Source organism: Symsagittifera roscoffensis, chromosome 5 (genome assembly GCF_963678635.1).
Source record: "Symsagittifera roscoffensis chromosome 5, txSymRosc1.1, whole genome shotgun sequence".
Classification (NCBI taxonomy): domain Eukaryota; kingdom Metazoa; phylum Xenacoelomorpha; order Acoela; family Convolutidae; genus Symsagittifera; species Symsagittifera roscoffensis.
Genome location: NC_087066.1, coordinates 56506873 through 56523537, shown reverse-complemented (window position 1 = coordinate 56523537; position 16665 = coordinate 56506873). Strand labels below are relative to the sequence as shown.

At 35.6% G+C, this 16665-nt stretch overlaps 1 protein-coding gene across 1 annotated transcript; it reads left to right on the top strand.

Moving 5' to 3' along the window:
• Positions 1-1809: 1809 nt before the first annotated feature.
• Positions 1810-14539, top strand: LOC134846078 (uncharacterized). Its single transcript, XM_063863283.1, has 4 exons — positions 1810-3936; positions 10500-11989; positions 13759-13930; positions 14185-14539. The coding sequence occupies exons 1-4, from the start codon at positions 1836-1838 to the stop codon at positions 14403-14405; spliced, it is 3984 nt and encodes a 1327-aa protein (XP_063719353.1). The 5' UTR covers positions 1810-1835; the 3' UTR covers positions 14406-14539.
• Positions 14540-16665: the final 2126 nt, after the last annotated feature.

Genomic DNA, 16665 nt, shown 5'->3' with positions numbered 1-16665 from the left:
TATTTGGGCGAATGTTACAAGTAGATATATCTGCCCTTGCACTGAATTTCAAGTAAAGGGACTACTAGCGACGGGAGAGCTCAAAAAATGATCCGAAATAAAACTTGTCCAAAATGGAATTTAACAAGAAGAGCCTGATTGATTCCAGAACATGCTTATTGGCGAAATACAAGGGTGCGTTGAGAAAACTCAGCAGAACCTCTATTTTGGCACTAAATGTTGAGGGAGGAATTAATCTTTGAATGAGCTTCCTGATGGTTGAAAAACTAAATGAATCAGATCAGTTTTTTTCGGGGCAAATATTTGATAAAGATCTTTGATGTGATCATCGTCCATGATTACGCAATCTTCAGAATCCAAAAAGAGGTAAGAGAAAACGCAACAAAATTGATAAAACTTGATCATGACACATGAGTGGAGAGCTCGGATTTCTTGAGAATCAGGGTAAAGTTAAAAGCTATCGAAGCTGCAATGGTAAAATTGGTAATGAAAAATTATGAGGAATTGAACAATGAGAGGCAAGTATGCGTTTTTAGCAACCCTTTTTTATAAGAATCAAATTTTAGATTTTTTTGGCCGATTAAAACTTCTTTTATTTTCGAAACTTACCCTGCCTTACCTTAGATTTTGTGTTCAATTCTTAGAACGGGCTCCAGGAAGTACTTTTTTTTATGCGACTTCGCACAAATTTTTTGACTTCAAAAGTTTCTCGCTAACTCTACTGCCAAATCTGATATTATAGGTTTGATCGAATGAATAGATTGCTGATAGCCTAGCTTTCCAATTAGCTATGAGCAGTTTGTTTATAAAAAGTTATGGCCTTCCAACAATTCGAAGATTTCAAACTTCGACAGTTTTTTTTGGAAACTTATTGACTTTAGGCGAAAACTACTGGGCCAGTTTTCAGGTTGTGTTCAATCGAGAAACCCGGTTTTGGGAGACGTATCTGCTTAAGTGGCCATAATCTGCTTTTTCAGAAAAGCGTTCTGGATTTTGGAAAGTCTTTTTCAAGTTTATAGATTTTTCGACCGCTTTTTAGAAATTTGTTTAGTGTTCTTAAAATTCACACAATCAAGTCTGATAAGAAAAAATGCATTGAAAGAACGGGTTGCGATAATTGTTCCTGCTGAAGAAGCGATCCCTTAATTTTTTGTGAGAGAAATGTTATCTATTTGGTAAATTTGATTATATCAATTTCTTAGTCTTCTCACTTATTTTTGAAATCTTACTTTTCGTACCGCATCAGTATAGGAAACTCATTCAATATTTTACATGTACCTCCAGCTTTAGCTGAGCGTGTAGCGGTTTTTTTTATCGAGACTTTCGAAAAATTTGGTTCACCTAGTTTTTTTCATTGTCTAAAATCTTTCGTCTTATGTTTTAATGTATATCGCAGGGTAATCAGAATGTCAAAAGTATCATAGTAACCACGGTAACAGTCAGGAGTCCCTTCATCACGTATTCCAGTCAAAATCCTTGGAATGTTCTAGGTATGCAAGTAGTTCGAAGCTCCGCTTCGCCTCTGTGTGAAAATTTGGTTTCTTTCTGGCATTCCGAATGGTCTTTGTGAAGTTTCTACTGATGCAGCTATTTTTCGGATTTTTTCGTCTTTGTTGCAAATTTCTCTATTAACAACCACGATTGTTTGAAGTTTTTTTCCGTTTGATTTTGATCAGAAAGACATTCATATTTGTATCTAAAGTGGCCCGCGAAGCTCATGTGTAAGAAATACGAGGAGTTGGTATATTTCTTTACATCCATGTTTTAGAGCACAGGCTGAAAGATCAGATCGTCATTTTCTCGTTATTTTTCAGGGTTTTGATGGTTCTTGAAGAATGATTCTAAATATGTTACAAGACTTTATGAACGGAAATAATTGTGGCTTGAATATAGAAAATGCGCGAAAATGGCTGACTATATATTCTGTTGACTCTCAATTTGAATATACTCTGTCGGAATTGAGAGAACTACTGAATTCTCCAGACTTCCAGATTTTTGTTAACGATGCTGTCGTTTTTGATGAAAACTTGTGTTTAGAGTTATTATCAAAATGTTTACCGGAAATGGTATCCATTATTGTGTCCACAATTTTCTGTGAAAAGTTATGTTTGCACATTTTAAAAAATTTGAAGCATAGTGAATCGGAAATGGAAAATGAGGCGACACTACAGAGGCTGAGATTACTATCTGGAAAATTAAAGTTGCCGGTGTCCGCGGACGTCGTCATTGTAGCAGTAAGGAATACGAGCAAGTATTTCGAGTTATATAGTAAGATTATGGCGCTGTTTCCATTACCTGAAGTGTGCGATTACATCCTTGGTCAATATCCAAAAGAATTCAATTTCTGGAACTTATTTTTCAAATACTTTTTCTCTGATAACACATCTACCGACAAAAGACTGTTAATTTACCTACTGAGTGAAATTTTTTATGCAGCAAATAAGGTGACGGAGAAGTCGACCCATTGGGGTCTTTGCTCTTCAGATAAGACGCTGAGAAAAAAATATTCAGAACTCAGTTTGAGCTTGCAACAGTGTGCTTCAAGCACTGTTGACGAACACCTTATTGAAGCGGCAAATATTTTACCGTTAGTTAATTCTGGAAAAATGGGCGTGCAATGGTTTTTGTTGCTGCTAGACATTATTTTAGCGAATCACAGCGCATCCGTCGTTCGTCAAAGTTTGCGGCTGTTCTCTGAAATTGATTGGGATCACCTTATGATTAGTGAAACTGAATTCGATATCATAGAAAAATTTCTTCGTAATTCTATATGTACAGCCGCTATGAAGCAGAGTGTTTTTGAAACTTCTCCAATGGCTTCCGAAATTATCAAACCACTAGAATCAATATGTCTCAGAAGTTCTTATTGTTTGGTTTCTACATGGGATCTAGTTATTAAATACAGTGGTAACTACGTCACTAAATTACATTACTTACAATTATTTATAAACTGTGGGTTAAAAGGCCAGAAGTTGACATTGAACCGCGATAATTTAGTATCGCTGCGTGAATGCATTGCTTCGTATTCTTGCATAGCCGAACCTCTGCGAAGTGCCTTACTTTCTGCTTCTTTGTTTTGTGGACAGATTGTGTTTGATTGGCGTGGTGTAGATTTCGCGCTATTTGAGTTCTTTCTCTCAATTTTCAAATTTTTTGATTTTGACTTGTGGATAATCTTATCAAAGTCTCAAATTACTGCTAGAGTTGTAAAATCTCTCTCAAATGTTTCTACTGTCGACATAGATTTAGAAATATTGCCATTCAAAAATTATACTGATTATGACTGGGAGCTCCGATTGAGAAATCAAGTCAATACCTTACATCAGAAGAAAGATCACAATGATGAAACTGCTGTCGATGAAAATTTTATCGATATAAATTTTATACAGTCGCTCTGTGGCAAATGTGACGATGAAAAAGACTTCGCATTATTTCAAAGCTTCCTTAGACAAAACTACTCGGAAACAATCGATAAACAGTTGTCAAGGGTGTGTTCAGTCCTTGAAGAAAAGAACCAAGAAAGTCTTGAGTGGGTAGCAGTTTTAATTAGCTCAATTGAGCTCACACCAGGCTTGGATGCTCAGAGTGTGTGTGACATTTTGAACTTTCTAGTCAATAAGATCTCTTTATGTAAAAGTTCAAGGAGGCAGTATCTGCGAAATCAAATTTTGTCAACATATCAATGGAAATCAGTTGCCAAAATAATCAGTTTTTTCAAAAGCTTGGGAATTCAAGACCAGCAAAGTTTCCGAGACTCGGAGAAAAAGTTGATTGTAGTTGCCTCTGATGTGTTGGAATCAGCACCTTTACTGCTGGTGGACGGCATCTTGATGTGTTTAGAAACTTGCGAGGAACTTTATTCAGAAGTAAAGGCTTTTGAAGAGCTTTGCAATCTGGCTGTTAACAGCTGTGTCTTGTACTGCAGAAAAGAAGCAGGTATGTTATAATAGCTTTGAAGGTTTCTTGTCGTCACAGTAAAAAGTAAGGGTCACGTTAGACCTGAAAAGCTAGCTCAATCTATTGAATCAACCATACAATATCTCCCAAAATTGATCCAATCTATCTTGAGTGACGCATCGATCATATGATTTTGGGTTCGAATCGCACATGGGCTGCAATTTATAAGGTGAGCTTATTGTAAGATGCCATAGCTTATTTAACCTTAAATAATTAACCTTCGGGCTAGGACTCTTGCTGGTTAACTTTTTTTAGAATATCCTTTTGGCTGATTTTTTATTTTGACTAAATAGCAAAGATAAGTTATCAAGATTTAACTAGGCCACAATAATACAGATTACAAAGGTAAGAGACAAACGTTTAAATTAATACATCACCATTTGTTGGATTTTTTGAAAATCCGACGAAACGCGTGAAAGCAAGTGTCTTTAAGCACAGTTCACAGCTATCACTCATCCGCTTCAGTTGGCAAATCCGTCACCATGATGCTCTGTTTAAAATGAGGGTCGCGTTTCCTCTCATGAGTTCCACTTAACTAAACTGATCGGGACATTTCTTGCCATGTTTAAGTCTCTTTAAGTCAGTTAAGCCTTGTAACCATCTTTAAATGTTTTAGCTGCAGTCTTTAGGAGCAAATCTATGTTGTAGATGTAGGTTTAAGCGTGTTCTTGCAATAAGCGCGTTTTAGTTATTACATCAGTAGGTTCTAGCTATAAGCATTATCAATCTATACATTTTTAACTCTAGACATATACAGTTTCACTTGACATATATCTAAGGAGTTTCCATGTTGACAATGTATTGCATGTTGCATTGCAATGTATACTGAAGTTTTTAATTCGAAAGTTCAGGTACATCGTGTTATCCATACAAGCATTTTTCAACCCTTTGGTAGGTTGCTGTCAGGATACTTACATGGGATGCAAAACTCGCCTCCAAGAATGACTGAAACTCAAATCTTTTAAGTTTCCGAAACAAAATTCGTTTTGTCTGAGTGATGCCGAGATTTTTGTAGGGATCGACGATTTTGCCTCCAAAAAATAACTGCTAAAATCTTTTCAGCTCCTGAGGTATGACTTATAAAAAAGTTTTTTTTCTTAATTTCCAAAAATTTAGTATGTATTCATCCAAATTTGATAATGGCCGACCCTTTTTTGAGGTAATGCCACAGAAGTCACTTGGTTTTCAGGCGTGGCATCAATTTACGACTACTCAAATACTGTTAGTTTTCAATAAAAATTTTCAATATGTTCTTTTACTTTTTTTTGAACGTTAACTTTCAAGCTCCTTTTCGCTTGGTCTAGTGGTATAGCAGTTGCCTTCGCACTCTCAGGTCAGGGGTTTGAGTCCCACCAGGCCTTGTCTTTTCAGTATATATTAAATTGAAAAATTGCATTGTTGGCCTTTCATTTGTCTGTTTTTGCTTTTCGGCTTAGTTGCCACAGCATGAAGTTTTCTTGTGCTGTAAGCAGTTTTGATTTAAGTTGCGAATGTTGTTGGTTTAGTTATGTTAATTTTTGCTAACTCTGATTAAGTACTTTTTCTTTTTTTGTTTTTTTTTTCAAATAAAAGCTCTATTAGGGCTAAATAATTTTGGCATACGTTTTATTGGATTATTGAACTTGTTTAAGGTACTTAGAGGGGCAAAAATTGATCATAATTGATAAAAAACTCAGGTTAGTTGTGGTGTAAATGTTGAAAGATTTAAAACTCAATCGCTCAAGATTTTTAATGACAACTAAGGTTTTTTTTGGCTCAATAAGTGTCTACCCATTATTGTCTGGCTTAGTGACCAGTTGGTAAATTATATTAAAAAAATTTCATGCTGGTAGTTAATTCTCGACTGTTTTTCTGAAAGTGAATTTTTCCTTTTTTTTATTTTATACTTAGTTATTTCTGTCTCATTTTTTGTCCGCTAGCCTGCAATGGTATGCCTGCGTTATATCGCAAGTTATGCGAAGCTACGATTTGCCTCTGTATTAATATTCGGCTCTTTTTCCCCATAAGCATCAATCTCATGTTGTAACGAGTTGTTTTACAAGGTTGGGTCTGAAAACCAAGTATGTTTGTCATGGCCTAATTAGTCCGTATGCCAAATAACAATCCGACCAAGTGAACAGAAAGTTCACTCTAAATAATTTGCAGATGGAGGGAAAAGGAAAAAGCCTTATATTCTTGCATAACAATTGTCTCAGGCGTGAGACAAGAGACAATTGTCTTCCTGCCAAACAATTGTCTCTTGTCTCAACTTTTCCCTAGCTTTTATTCGTTTGGCGGTTCACGTAAAATATGTTTAAGAATTCCCTTTGTTGACATGCTTAAGTAGTAGCTACGCAACTGTTTTTTCACGAGGGAATTTATTCACGATCAGAGGGCCGCGAGGTCTGAGGCTAGTGAATTAATTTCCCGATTGGGCGAAAAAACAATTACCAAAATTGCTTTAGTCTACGAAACATGTATGTGTTCATGCTTAATTTTCACATGCTAAAGTTGTTGTTTTCTGATTTTAAAACATGTTTCAAATTACCTCTAAACAGCTCACTTGCGATCATGCTTGTAAAATTTTTTGTACGCCGATTGAACGCATGTTGCAGATTAACTAGTTTCGTTCATACAGCAAATATTACGTACTGATTTTTGCATGAACTGCGTATGAAACACGCAAGTTGACTAAGAATTGATAAACGTTATGAAGACTCATGTATAGGTCTTGTTGATTTTATAATATCTTTTAAAGGAAAAGTCTTAAAATGCTCCACCAACTACTCATGTGCATTCATCTATTATACATTCAAATGCGGAATTCACTATCTCGCCATGTTTAAGCTTTTTCAACGTATTCTTTTTGCATGTTTAACGGAAGAATTTTTGCACGCTTCAGCTTTATCGTATATTGCAATGCTTCAGAATTTTTCTCAATTTTCCAGCTTGAATTCAGTGTTTTTTGTCAAGTCTGAAATTAGCAACTCAAAAGTGGGATGCTGTCAGTGTTACCATAGGGGTTGCAAATAAGTCCAAATATGAACACCCGAATTTTTTTTAGTTTAATTGATTTGAAGATTCTTGTGACTTCTTCAAAATCTTTCTGGAAACTGTGATTCAAAACATCCCACATAAATTGAAGTTCTCAAACTCGTAGTTGGGTGAGTCAGGGTACTCTCAGGGGTTGCAAATCTTGCCTCAAAAATGAATGCTCAAATTTTAGTTTCCGAGACTTTTTGCAATTAACTTTGAGATTATCAACTCTTTAGGTGAGGTGCTGTCAGGGTACTCTTAGTCGTTGCAAACCTTGCATCCAATTGTCACTGCTCAAATCCTTTTAGTTTCTTAGATATGACGTTTTAAAGATTTTTTCAAAAATTTTTGAAGTACATTAGATATTTGAAAAAAAAACTTTTTAATAGTTGAAGTTCTCTTTTTTATAGTGTGAGTGGCTGTCAGTATACCCCCAGTCGTTGCAAATCTTGCATCCAAATGTGACTGCTCAATTCTTTTTATGTTCCGAGTTTTGACATCTTTATGATTTTTTCAGAAATTCCCAGAAAAGTTAGATTCAAAAATATCCCAAGATTGTAGTCAGGTGCTGTCGAAGTACCTCAAAGGTTGAAATTCTTGCTTGCAAAGGGGACTGCTCAATGCTTTTGGTTTCTGAGATATGATTTTTTTTTCAATATTTTTCAAACTTTTCGAAAAAAGACTTGAATTAAAAAAAGAAACGTTTCAGAGTTTGAAATTCCAACCCTACAATGGTTTGTTCACTGGGTACTCTCAGAGGTTGCGGATCTTGCCTCAAAGTTTGATTGCGCTTATAATCTTAGTTTCTGAGATATGCAGTTTTTGATGCCATTTTTAAATTTTTTAAATGAAATAATAAGATCTAAATTAGTTTCCAAGCTCAAAATACTCAACACTATGGCGAGGTGCTCTCAAGGTACTCTCAGTATGTTTGTCTGGACTCCATTTAGGACTGCTCTTTCCCTTTCGTTTTCTTAGTTTTGACGTTTCTATCTTTTTGAAAAATTTTCAAAAAGGTTTGTTTTCAAATAAACGCTTTTCAAGTTTCGAAATTGTCGACGTTTCAGTGGCGTGATGTCAGGTTACTACCCGCGGATGCATATTTGGCCTCTCATCCTCATGTATTTGCTCAAATCTTCTCATTGAACTTACTTCAATGAAAGGAAAAAAAGTCTGCTGTATTAAAATTAATTACGATGGATTATGAATCCCATTTATGAATTTGATTATTTTACAATTGATTATTTCATTTTTATTATGGTAAGTGCAGTTGTCTGCTGTAGGCTATTTTAGGATTTTTTAACGAAGATTTGAAACTCAGTAATTACGGAGATTTGAACATCCAAGTCAAAATTTTTTTTATCGTCATGAAATCAAAGTGTTGCTGGATTTCCGTCATTTTTTTCGGTTACATTTATTTCGCTGTTTTTTTTCCATTTATTATGTATAAACAGCTTTCATGTTCACTAATTTGTTTGAAGCACCGGAGGTGCGTTACACGCTAGCAGATATTAATGCAATTATGAATGCACTTATGTAAATGTGTTTTTTTTGGGTTCATTTTCAATTCATCTGCTGAAAGTTATGTCAATTGCACTCTCCTCATACGAACCTGGAAATGGCGCGAAAAAAACGGTAATGGTTTCACCTTCAAAAGTGGATTTTTTAATATAAAGATTTCCCAGCGGAATAAAAGATTACTTACTTTGAAATTCGAAAAATGAAGTTTTTTCAAAATTTTTCCAGTTTTTTGTTTCCTTGCGTTCATTGACCCTTTTTCAACTGTCTGTTGAGCATGTTAAATAAAGTTCCAATATTTTGCAACGTTTAATCATACATCTATGATTAAACATAAGTTTTAATCATACATATGCTTTAACTGTTTAGTTTTTCCTTTTTCACAATGCAAACTTCTTCAGGCTTTTTGTTGGTATTTTTGGTCAAAATTGAAACTTTCATCCCCACGTGTCAGGTTACACTCAAAGCTGCAATCTGGCCTTCTAGTATTACTCCTCAAATCCCTCTGCTTTTTGTTTCCTTGCGTTCATTGACCCTTTTTCAACTGTCTGTTGAGCATGTTAAATAAAGTTCCAATATTTTGCAACGTTTAATCATACATCTATGATTAAACATAAGTTTTAATCATACATATGCTTTAACTGTTTAGTTTTTCCTTTTTCACAATGCAAACTTCTTAAGGCTTTTTGTTGGTATTTTTGGTCAAAATTAAAACTTTCATCCCCACGTGTCAGGTTACACTCAAAGCTGCAATCTGGCCTTCTAGTATTACTGCTCAAATCCCTCTGCTTTTCGAGATATTGTGTTTTGTTTATAATTGGCGTGTTTCATGGTTTTTCAATCGCGCAAAAAGAAATAAAGTAAATTCCCGGTTGCGTGAAGTCAAGGACTGAGTGTTACGACCGGTCGTTGCTCAGAATCAGGAGCGAATGGAAATAATTACTTCTCGAATTTGAAATTCTCGACACTTTTCTGAGATGAGTCCAAAGTATTCCCATGGTTTACAGGTAGAACCTCGAAATTTGACTGCTTAAATTTCAAATAGACTTGGAGGAAAAAGAAAACTTATCGAAAATTGTAATTCTTGTCCTTGAAGTGAGTTGATGCCAGGCTAGTTCCAGGAGTTACATATATGGCCTCAATTTCTACCCTTGCGATAAGCAAGGGTATTGCAGCCTGGTACTCGACTTTTTCCCCGGAAATAACTTTGTTCACAAAATGGTCAATTTAATTGGAATGGGAGATAGCACTTCTGATATGCTCAATTTCGTGAAAATTGTAAATAAAACTAACATCATTTAAGAAGTAATTTGGTAAAGCCCGTTTCAGGTTGTAATTTTTTTTCAAAAAATTTTCTGAATTTTTTTTCTGGTTGTGGTTTTCGATCTAGCTTCTGTCGGTTCATTTTCCATTTTTTTAACGCCGACTTTTAACTTTTCAGGGTGCTATTTTTGGAGAGATAACCATTTTGGTAGAAAATAGCCTAAAAATAGAGTTTATAATTGTCATTTAATGAAACAGAAATTCTTGGAGGGGCCCAGTTTAATTTAACGGTTGCATGAAATATCGCATTGTTTTTTTTTGTATATAGCTTAGGAAGCTCTTTTCTCGTTCAAAAATTGTTTTAAAGCACCGTAGGTGCGAGTCATGCGCTAGTTTTATTTGATACTTAAACTGGCGAATAGATAGATAACTATTCAATTTGAATTGTTATAAGTTCGAATTAGTAGTGCCTTATCAGCCGCTGTGCTGTGATTGTTTTCTGGGGACATTATTTACTACATGAAGCTTTGTTTTTGTTATTAGGAAGCACGAGCCTAATTTCATAGAAATAGGAACCAACGCTCAAAATAACCCTGTTTTGTGGTCTGATTAAAACGCTGGTATGGTAGTATGTTTTAAATGCATTTTATATCCGTCTCTTTCTGGATGAGTTTATTCGGCGTTGGTGTTCTATGAATGCTCTGCTTTAAACATTGAGTAATGTTGAAAACTTTCGTTCTGTATAGGTTCTGATGGCTTCTACAGAGCATTCGGAAGCTTCATCGGAATGGCTTTCAGTTCGAAGTGCATCGGTGACCAGAACTTAGCAGCTACCGTTCAGAGATGCGCAGAAGTGATACTGAAGGACTGCAGAGCCTTTTCAGTTTTGACATTTGCGAACCATATTGCTGATACTCTACTGAATATGGCAAAAAACGAGCCCTCCAAGCTTGAAAATTTTTTTGAACTGCATCATTCATGGCTTATTCATTTAATGACCAGCTACTCCCTTCGTCTGGGCTATGAAGTAATGGTCCCTGTGTTACTCCACGAAGAGTTCGAAATGGTCATTGGTACTGTACCCGTAAAACAGATTCTGGACCAATTCACAAGCATGCATACACCTCGAGAAAACATCCATGAAATTCTTGGTATGTTCGCTGGAAAGAGCAGTTCTGAAAAGATTTGCAATCTGGTTATAGAGTTTCTGAAGTTTGACGTTGAACTAGTCTCTTCGCTGACAACACACCAACATGTCAATTCCTTCATTCACCAGCAGAGGTTCAGGCTTTGGAGCTGTGTTTGCAGATTAATCGAATCTTTTCCATCTATCCCAACAAATGAAGATTTTGTGATTGACGCGAGAGATAAAATCTTGGAAATCTTAAGAAATGACCAATCTGATCCGTCGCTGAGAGTTTTCATGGAAATTTCACTGTCGTTCTTACTACCTTGGAATTTATGGGACTGGGTTGGACTTCGGAACCTGGAAGCAAAATCGTCCACATTTGTGTGCTCTATCATACATTCAATTGGCTTCAAATATTTGTTTCTATCAAATTTCAATTGTTTTGAAAGTATCAGCAACAATTTGCAGTCTTTATTCACCTTTTTGAGTTCCTGGGCGACCGTTAGTCATAATAGTATTCGTTTATCTGCTCAAGCTTTTTTGATAAGGATTTGGGAAACGGTCACCGAAGAATCATCGCCTGAAAACAAAAATCTTGTCTTAAATACTGGGTTGGAGATTCAGTTTTCTTTCATTGACAAAATGATTGCTTTCTGGAAGTGTCACGAAAAACTCAAACTAGCCATTGAGAAGAACGCACATGTGATGACTTACTACGAAGATTTGTTCTCTAAAAGAAGAAGTAGCCACGAGGAAAATTACTTAAAAAAGATATCTTTCAGCGATATTTACAAGTGTATCACTAAAAGGTATGCAGTTGAAGATGAAATTGAAGGCTTGAAACCAAATGAGAAAAAAGTCTCTAAACCGAAAGAACCAAACAAGAAAAACGGTCTGGATTTATTAGATATATCATGTACGTCTCAATTGAAACCAGTGGCTGATTTAGACTTAGCAGCTGTGTTTTCCAAGGAACGAAAATTGATGGATGTCAAAATACATAAGAATTTGCACGAGATTAAGCGTCCGGGCAACTTGATTCTGATTGCTTCTTTGTTGGAGAAGATGACGAATCTTGGAGGACTGTCTCGCACAGCTGAGGTGCAGGTAGGTTTCGGACGAGTTTCATGAGATACCAGAGAGAAGCTATAACATCGAGATCATCGAGTTGATATGTGTCAGTGGATGTACTGAATAAAAATTATTCACGCTCGAATTCGATTTTCAGCTGTTTGATTTTTGATTTCTTGTCAGTTCAATTCATTCATTTGCTATAAAGAAGACAAATTACGGGGTATTCTTATGATGGAGGGACAAAATGATGGAAAACTTTAACCAATCAGAATTGTTAGACGTTACTTTTGACTAAATGACTTGTGCACTAAACCCAAGTCATTATTAATAGAAAATGAACTATAGCAGCTCAACAAAGTTTTGTTTTATTTTTTATTTTTTAAAAATTGGTCATAGGCTTTTTTCCTATACCCGATTTTGATTTCGCAATATTTGAAAATTCATCTATCTGCTAATTTTCTAGTCGGTTAAAATTAATTCTAACGGCCTGGTTTTATTCGCTTGCTTTGAGATTTTCGCGGTTTCTTTGAGATTTTTATACTTGCAAGTGTCTTGGTATCGGTAATTTGACTTTTTTCCACATAAACAACATTTCTTACAAGAAATTGAACTTGCTGTATCATTGAACCTTAACATCTTCGAGGAGGTTCTTTTCCACTTAGCCTGGAGGTAATGCGGTTGCTTTTGCACCCTAAGGTCGGGTTTGAGTCAGGGGTTTGTACTGAATTCAAAACATTTTCCGGTAAAAATTAATTGTCGGACTTTCGTTTGTCTGTTCAAAATGTGTTGGCTTATGCGCCACACCACGGGTTTTTATTTAATTGTAAGCAAGCATCATGGTACTTAAAAATATTGCTCTTTACAGTTTCAGGACTTGAAACTTCTTAATTTTTTTCTACGTCATTTTTTTGTCGGATCAACTGGTGTCTGCCTTTTTTTGAGACGCTTTGGAAAATTTTTTCGTTTTGTAAAGTTTGCTGATTTTCTCAAAAACTACTACTGACTCTCAAAGAAGGGAAAGAAATGGAAAGACCGCCTACTTCCTTGTGTACCTGCTTAATCTTCTAGTCTTTTTTTCTGTACACCAGTCTACAGAATTCGAAAAAGTCTGTGGGGCGAATGTTTGACCCATATTTTTGCAGAGAAACAATTAAGGTTTTGGGCAAAATCCAATTTCTGAAGTTACACACTTAATCCCGCATCAGCATAAAAAATTCAAAAAATATCAAACTCTTACCTCCAGCTTTAGCTGGGCCCCTAGTTATCTTTTATCGAGACATACGAAGTCTTTAGTTCACATCGTTTTTTTTTCATTATTTTCAATTTTTTTGACGTTTTCTTATGTTTGTGTTGTATCGCAAGTGTTGCTTCGCGTCTGTTTTGAATACTCAATTCTGATTGGCTCAATCACTGAAAGAAAATTTCCAAAATTCGGTCCCACTGTCATGAGGGACGCCACCAAATTACGCGGAATGGCGCGCAATTTCATCTCAAAAGTGGACTCTCATTTTCAATAAGAATTCCAAGCGAAATATATGGTTGCTGTAACCCAATTATCAAAAAAAAACGCCAATCATAGAAGATTTTGGAGCTCACTCATTTATTTCGTTGAGTTTATTTATACTTTTCAAACTGCCCGTTGGCTATGAAAGGACCCATATTCGAACAGAGAACCACTGTTGTGAACATAATTCGCAGAATTCTTAATCACTACCCCACCGCTACCTGTAAACTTGAAAAATAGTTTAAATTGCAACTTTTTAATTGTGGGGGAAACGAAAAAAATATATTGTTTATTTTAGGGTGTGGAGAAATTGGTGGTGCACAGTGTGAAGGCGTGTGAGATGAGTGGGGATTTCGTGAATCTGAGTGTGACTGCCCACAAGTGGCTCCCAATGGAGGAAGTGAAGAGTTTCCATCTGAGACCATACCTCACATCACTCATCGGACAGGGATACACTCTCATTGCACTAGGTGACTCAGTATTCGGGTTACTTTTCCTACTCCTAGATCTAAACTTTATTCATTTGTAGTCAGTTTTCTTCCCCAAAGTTATAAGAATTCAGAAGGTGAAGAACGCCTCAAGTTTTATTTGAAAAGTTTTTTGTAACAAAATTTGTAGAATAAAGGGCAAGGAAAACATATGAGAGTATTTGTATATGTCCACTATCTTGAAGCTCAAATCCGTATTTTTTTTTGCTTGTCTTACTATATGCGTGTTTTTTCAGAGCAAAGCAACAAGTCTATCCCTCTTCAATCTTACACTTTTCCCCAGAAGTCTGCAGTGCTTCTAGGCAATGAGAAGTTCGGAGTTCCTGGTGATCTACTAGAGTTCTGCTCCACTCACCTGGAGATCCCACAAGCAGGAATCATCAGGTCTCTCAACGTTCACGTTGCAGCATCACTCCTTGTATGGGAATACTCGAAGCAGAACGTACACACTGCCTAAAACTTTTATTCAATGTTAGCTTATTTTAAATAGCTATGTATTTGCTATTTGTATGGTTTTGGTGCTTAATGGAACTTTCAAAATATATTTTTTTCATTGCCATTGAGCAGGAAGCTATGAGATGGAGGGACAAGAGTGGTATCGTATTGAGGCCTTGTTGATTGTTATTTGGATATCAAAAGAATTTCATTAAAAAATTCCCAGTGTCGAGAAAAAGGGGTCCGAATTTTCCGGTTTTTCAAACTAATTAAACGATTGAAAAGTGAAATAGTGGGGGGCATACGAGTGAAAGAGTAAAATTTCTATCTAATTCTGTGGCTGTCTAACGTCATTTTTGCTATAGCCATCTCAATTAAGCAGACTTTTATCGCCGACTACAAAACATTGGAAAAAGTCAAAACAAGATTTTCTTCGATTTTTATATTTTTTATTGCTAAATATAGACAACTGTGATCGAAACATTCTGTGCTGCTTGCACAGCAATCGGGTTCGTTTTTGAGTGGGTAAGAACGAACTGAAGACGCTCATATAGCTCGTGATGTTTTTTTGCTGGAAAAAAATGTTCAATATTTTTGCACGCTCAAATTTCATTTTTCGCGGTTTGATTTCTGTAAGTTCAGTTCATTTTTTTAAAAGGAAGGGCAAATCCACTACCGAGGAACAAATTGCTGAGATTGGGGATCACATGACTGAAATCTAGTTTGACCTCAATTTCTGAATTCCAGCGGAATGTTAAAAGTTACATTTTGATCCAGATTTCTCTAATGGGATAACTTAAAGAGAAAAGTTCCAATGATATACAATTCTTGAAATTCAAAGAATTTAAATGTGATTCACATTTTCCGAATTTTGAAAAATTTCAATCCATTTTTTCGGCTTCCTTTACTTTTTTCCAACCTTAGATAGGTTCACTCCTCCAAAAATCAATCAGCATGTTAAGATGGTTGAAAAACTTCATAAGAGAGAACAGAGAAATCAAAGACATTTTCTTCTTTAAAAATATTTCCCCAAATTATGCTTCGATTCAGGTCACTCTTTCCATGAAAGGGCTCAAACTAGAATTGCCTAATAGCTCATTTGAACCCTCTTTGAATAAATTTATATATTTAACAGCATATATATTTTGATTACTCGACTTAATTCAAATTCTTCTGTTGGCAATGTTTTATTTTTTGAAATGGATAAAGAAAGTGGATTTGCCCAATTTTTCACACTCTGCATAAGGTTGCGCTTTGAGTGATTTGCTATGTAAGTGGCGTGCACATTTAAATGCATCGTGGCGTGCACGTTCAAATTGCATAGTTGAAGCAAAAAGGTGAACAAACTTTTAACTGTCAATGAACGACACTTCATATGGTACTGAAATCACGCTCAAATGTTTGACGGAAATACGTTCTCTCCATTAATAAAAACTCCCATCGCATGAAAAAACGTGTTTGACTTTTATCTTGTTACTTTGAAAATTTATAGCTCTAGTCAGGTGATTTCCAAATTGGTGTCGTTTTTTATGACAAAAATTTTGCTTTCGGCTCATTTGGAGGTTATTATTTTGTCGACTTAATTGCAGCTCAGAGCTCAATATGTTTTAAAAAATTTATTTAACTCCGCAATAGCGTGTCTGGTATCAAATAGAACATCATCCCACACAATTTTTTTTACTTCTTTTTCTTCGATTTTGTTGGCGTAGCAGCTTGCAATGCTATGTTTTTGAAGTAGAGAAAGTTGTAGGAAGCTTCGCTTCGCCTCTGCGTTGAAATCTAAAATGTTTTCATGGCATATCTTTTTGCTTTGAATACCTTGCATGAATAATCACATCAAAGGTTTTTCAGCCAGGTCTGGATCGTGGATCTATGATTTTTTTGCGGAGAGGTTGATTTTAAAACATTTTCCGAGCTATATTTTGAAAATTTATAGCTCTAGTTAGGTAATTTCCAAATTGGTGTCGTTTATGACAAAAATTTTGCTTTCGGCTCAACTGGAGGTTATTCATTTGTCGACTTAATTGCAGCTCAGAGCTCAATATGTTTTTAAAAATTTATTTAACTCCGCGATAGCGTGTCTGGTCTCAAATAGAACATCATCCCACACAATTTTTTTTACTTCTTTTTCTTCGATTTTGTTGGCATAGCTGCTTGCAATGCTATGTTTTTGAAGTAGAGAAAGTTGTAGGAAGCTTCGCTTCGCCTCTGCGTTGAAATCTAAAATGTTTTCATGGCATATCTTTTTGCTTTGAATACCTTGCATGAATAATCACATCAAA

Excerpts from the sequence above, each read along its gene's own strand:
- LOC134846078 (XM_063863283.1), top strand. The coding sequence starts at position 1,836 with ATGATTCTAAATATGTTACAAGACTTTATGAACGGAAATAATTGTGGC. Across the intron at positions 3,937-10,499 it reads GTACTGCAGAAAAGAAGCAG|GTTCTGATGGCTTCTACAGA; the intron begins GTATGTTATAAT and ends CGTTCTGTATAG. Across the intron at positions 13,931-14,184 it reads ATACACTCTCATTGCACTAG|AGCAAAGCAACAAGTCTATC; the intron begins GTGACTCAGTAT and ends GTGTTTTTTCAG.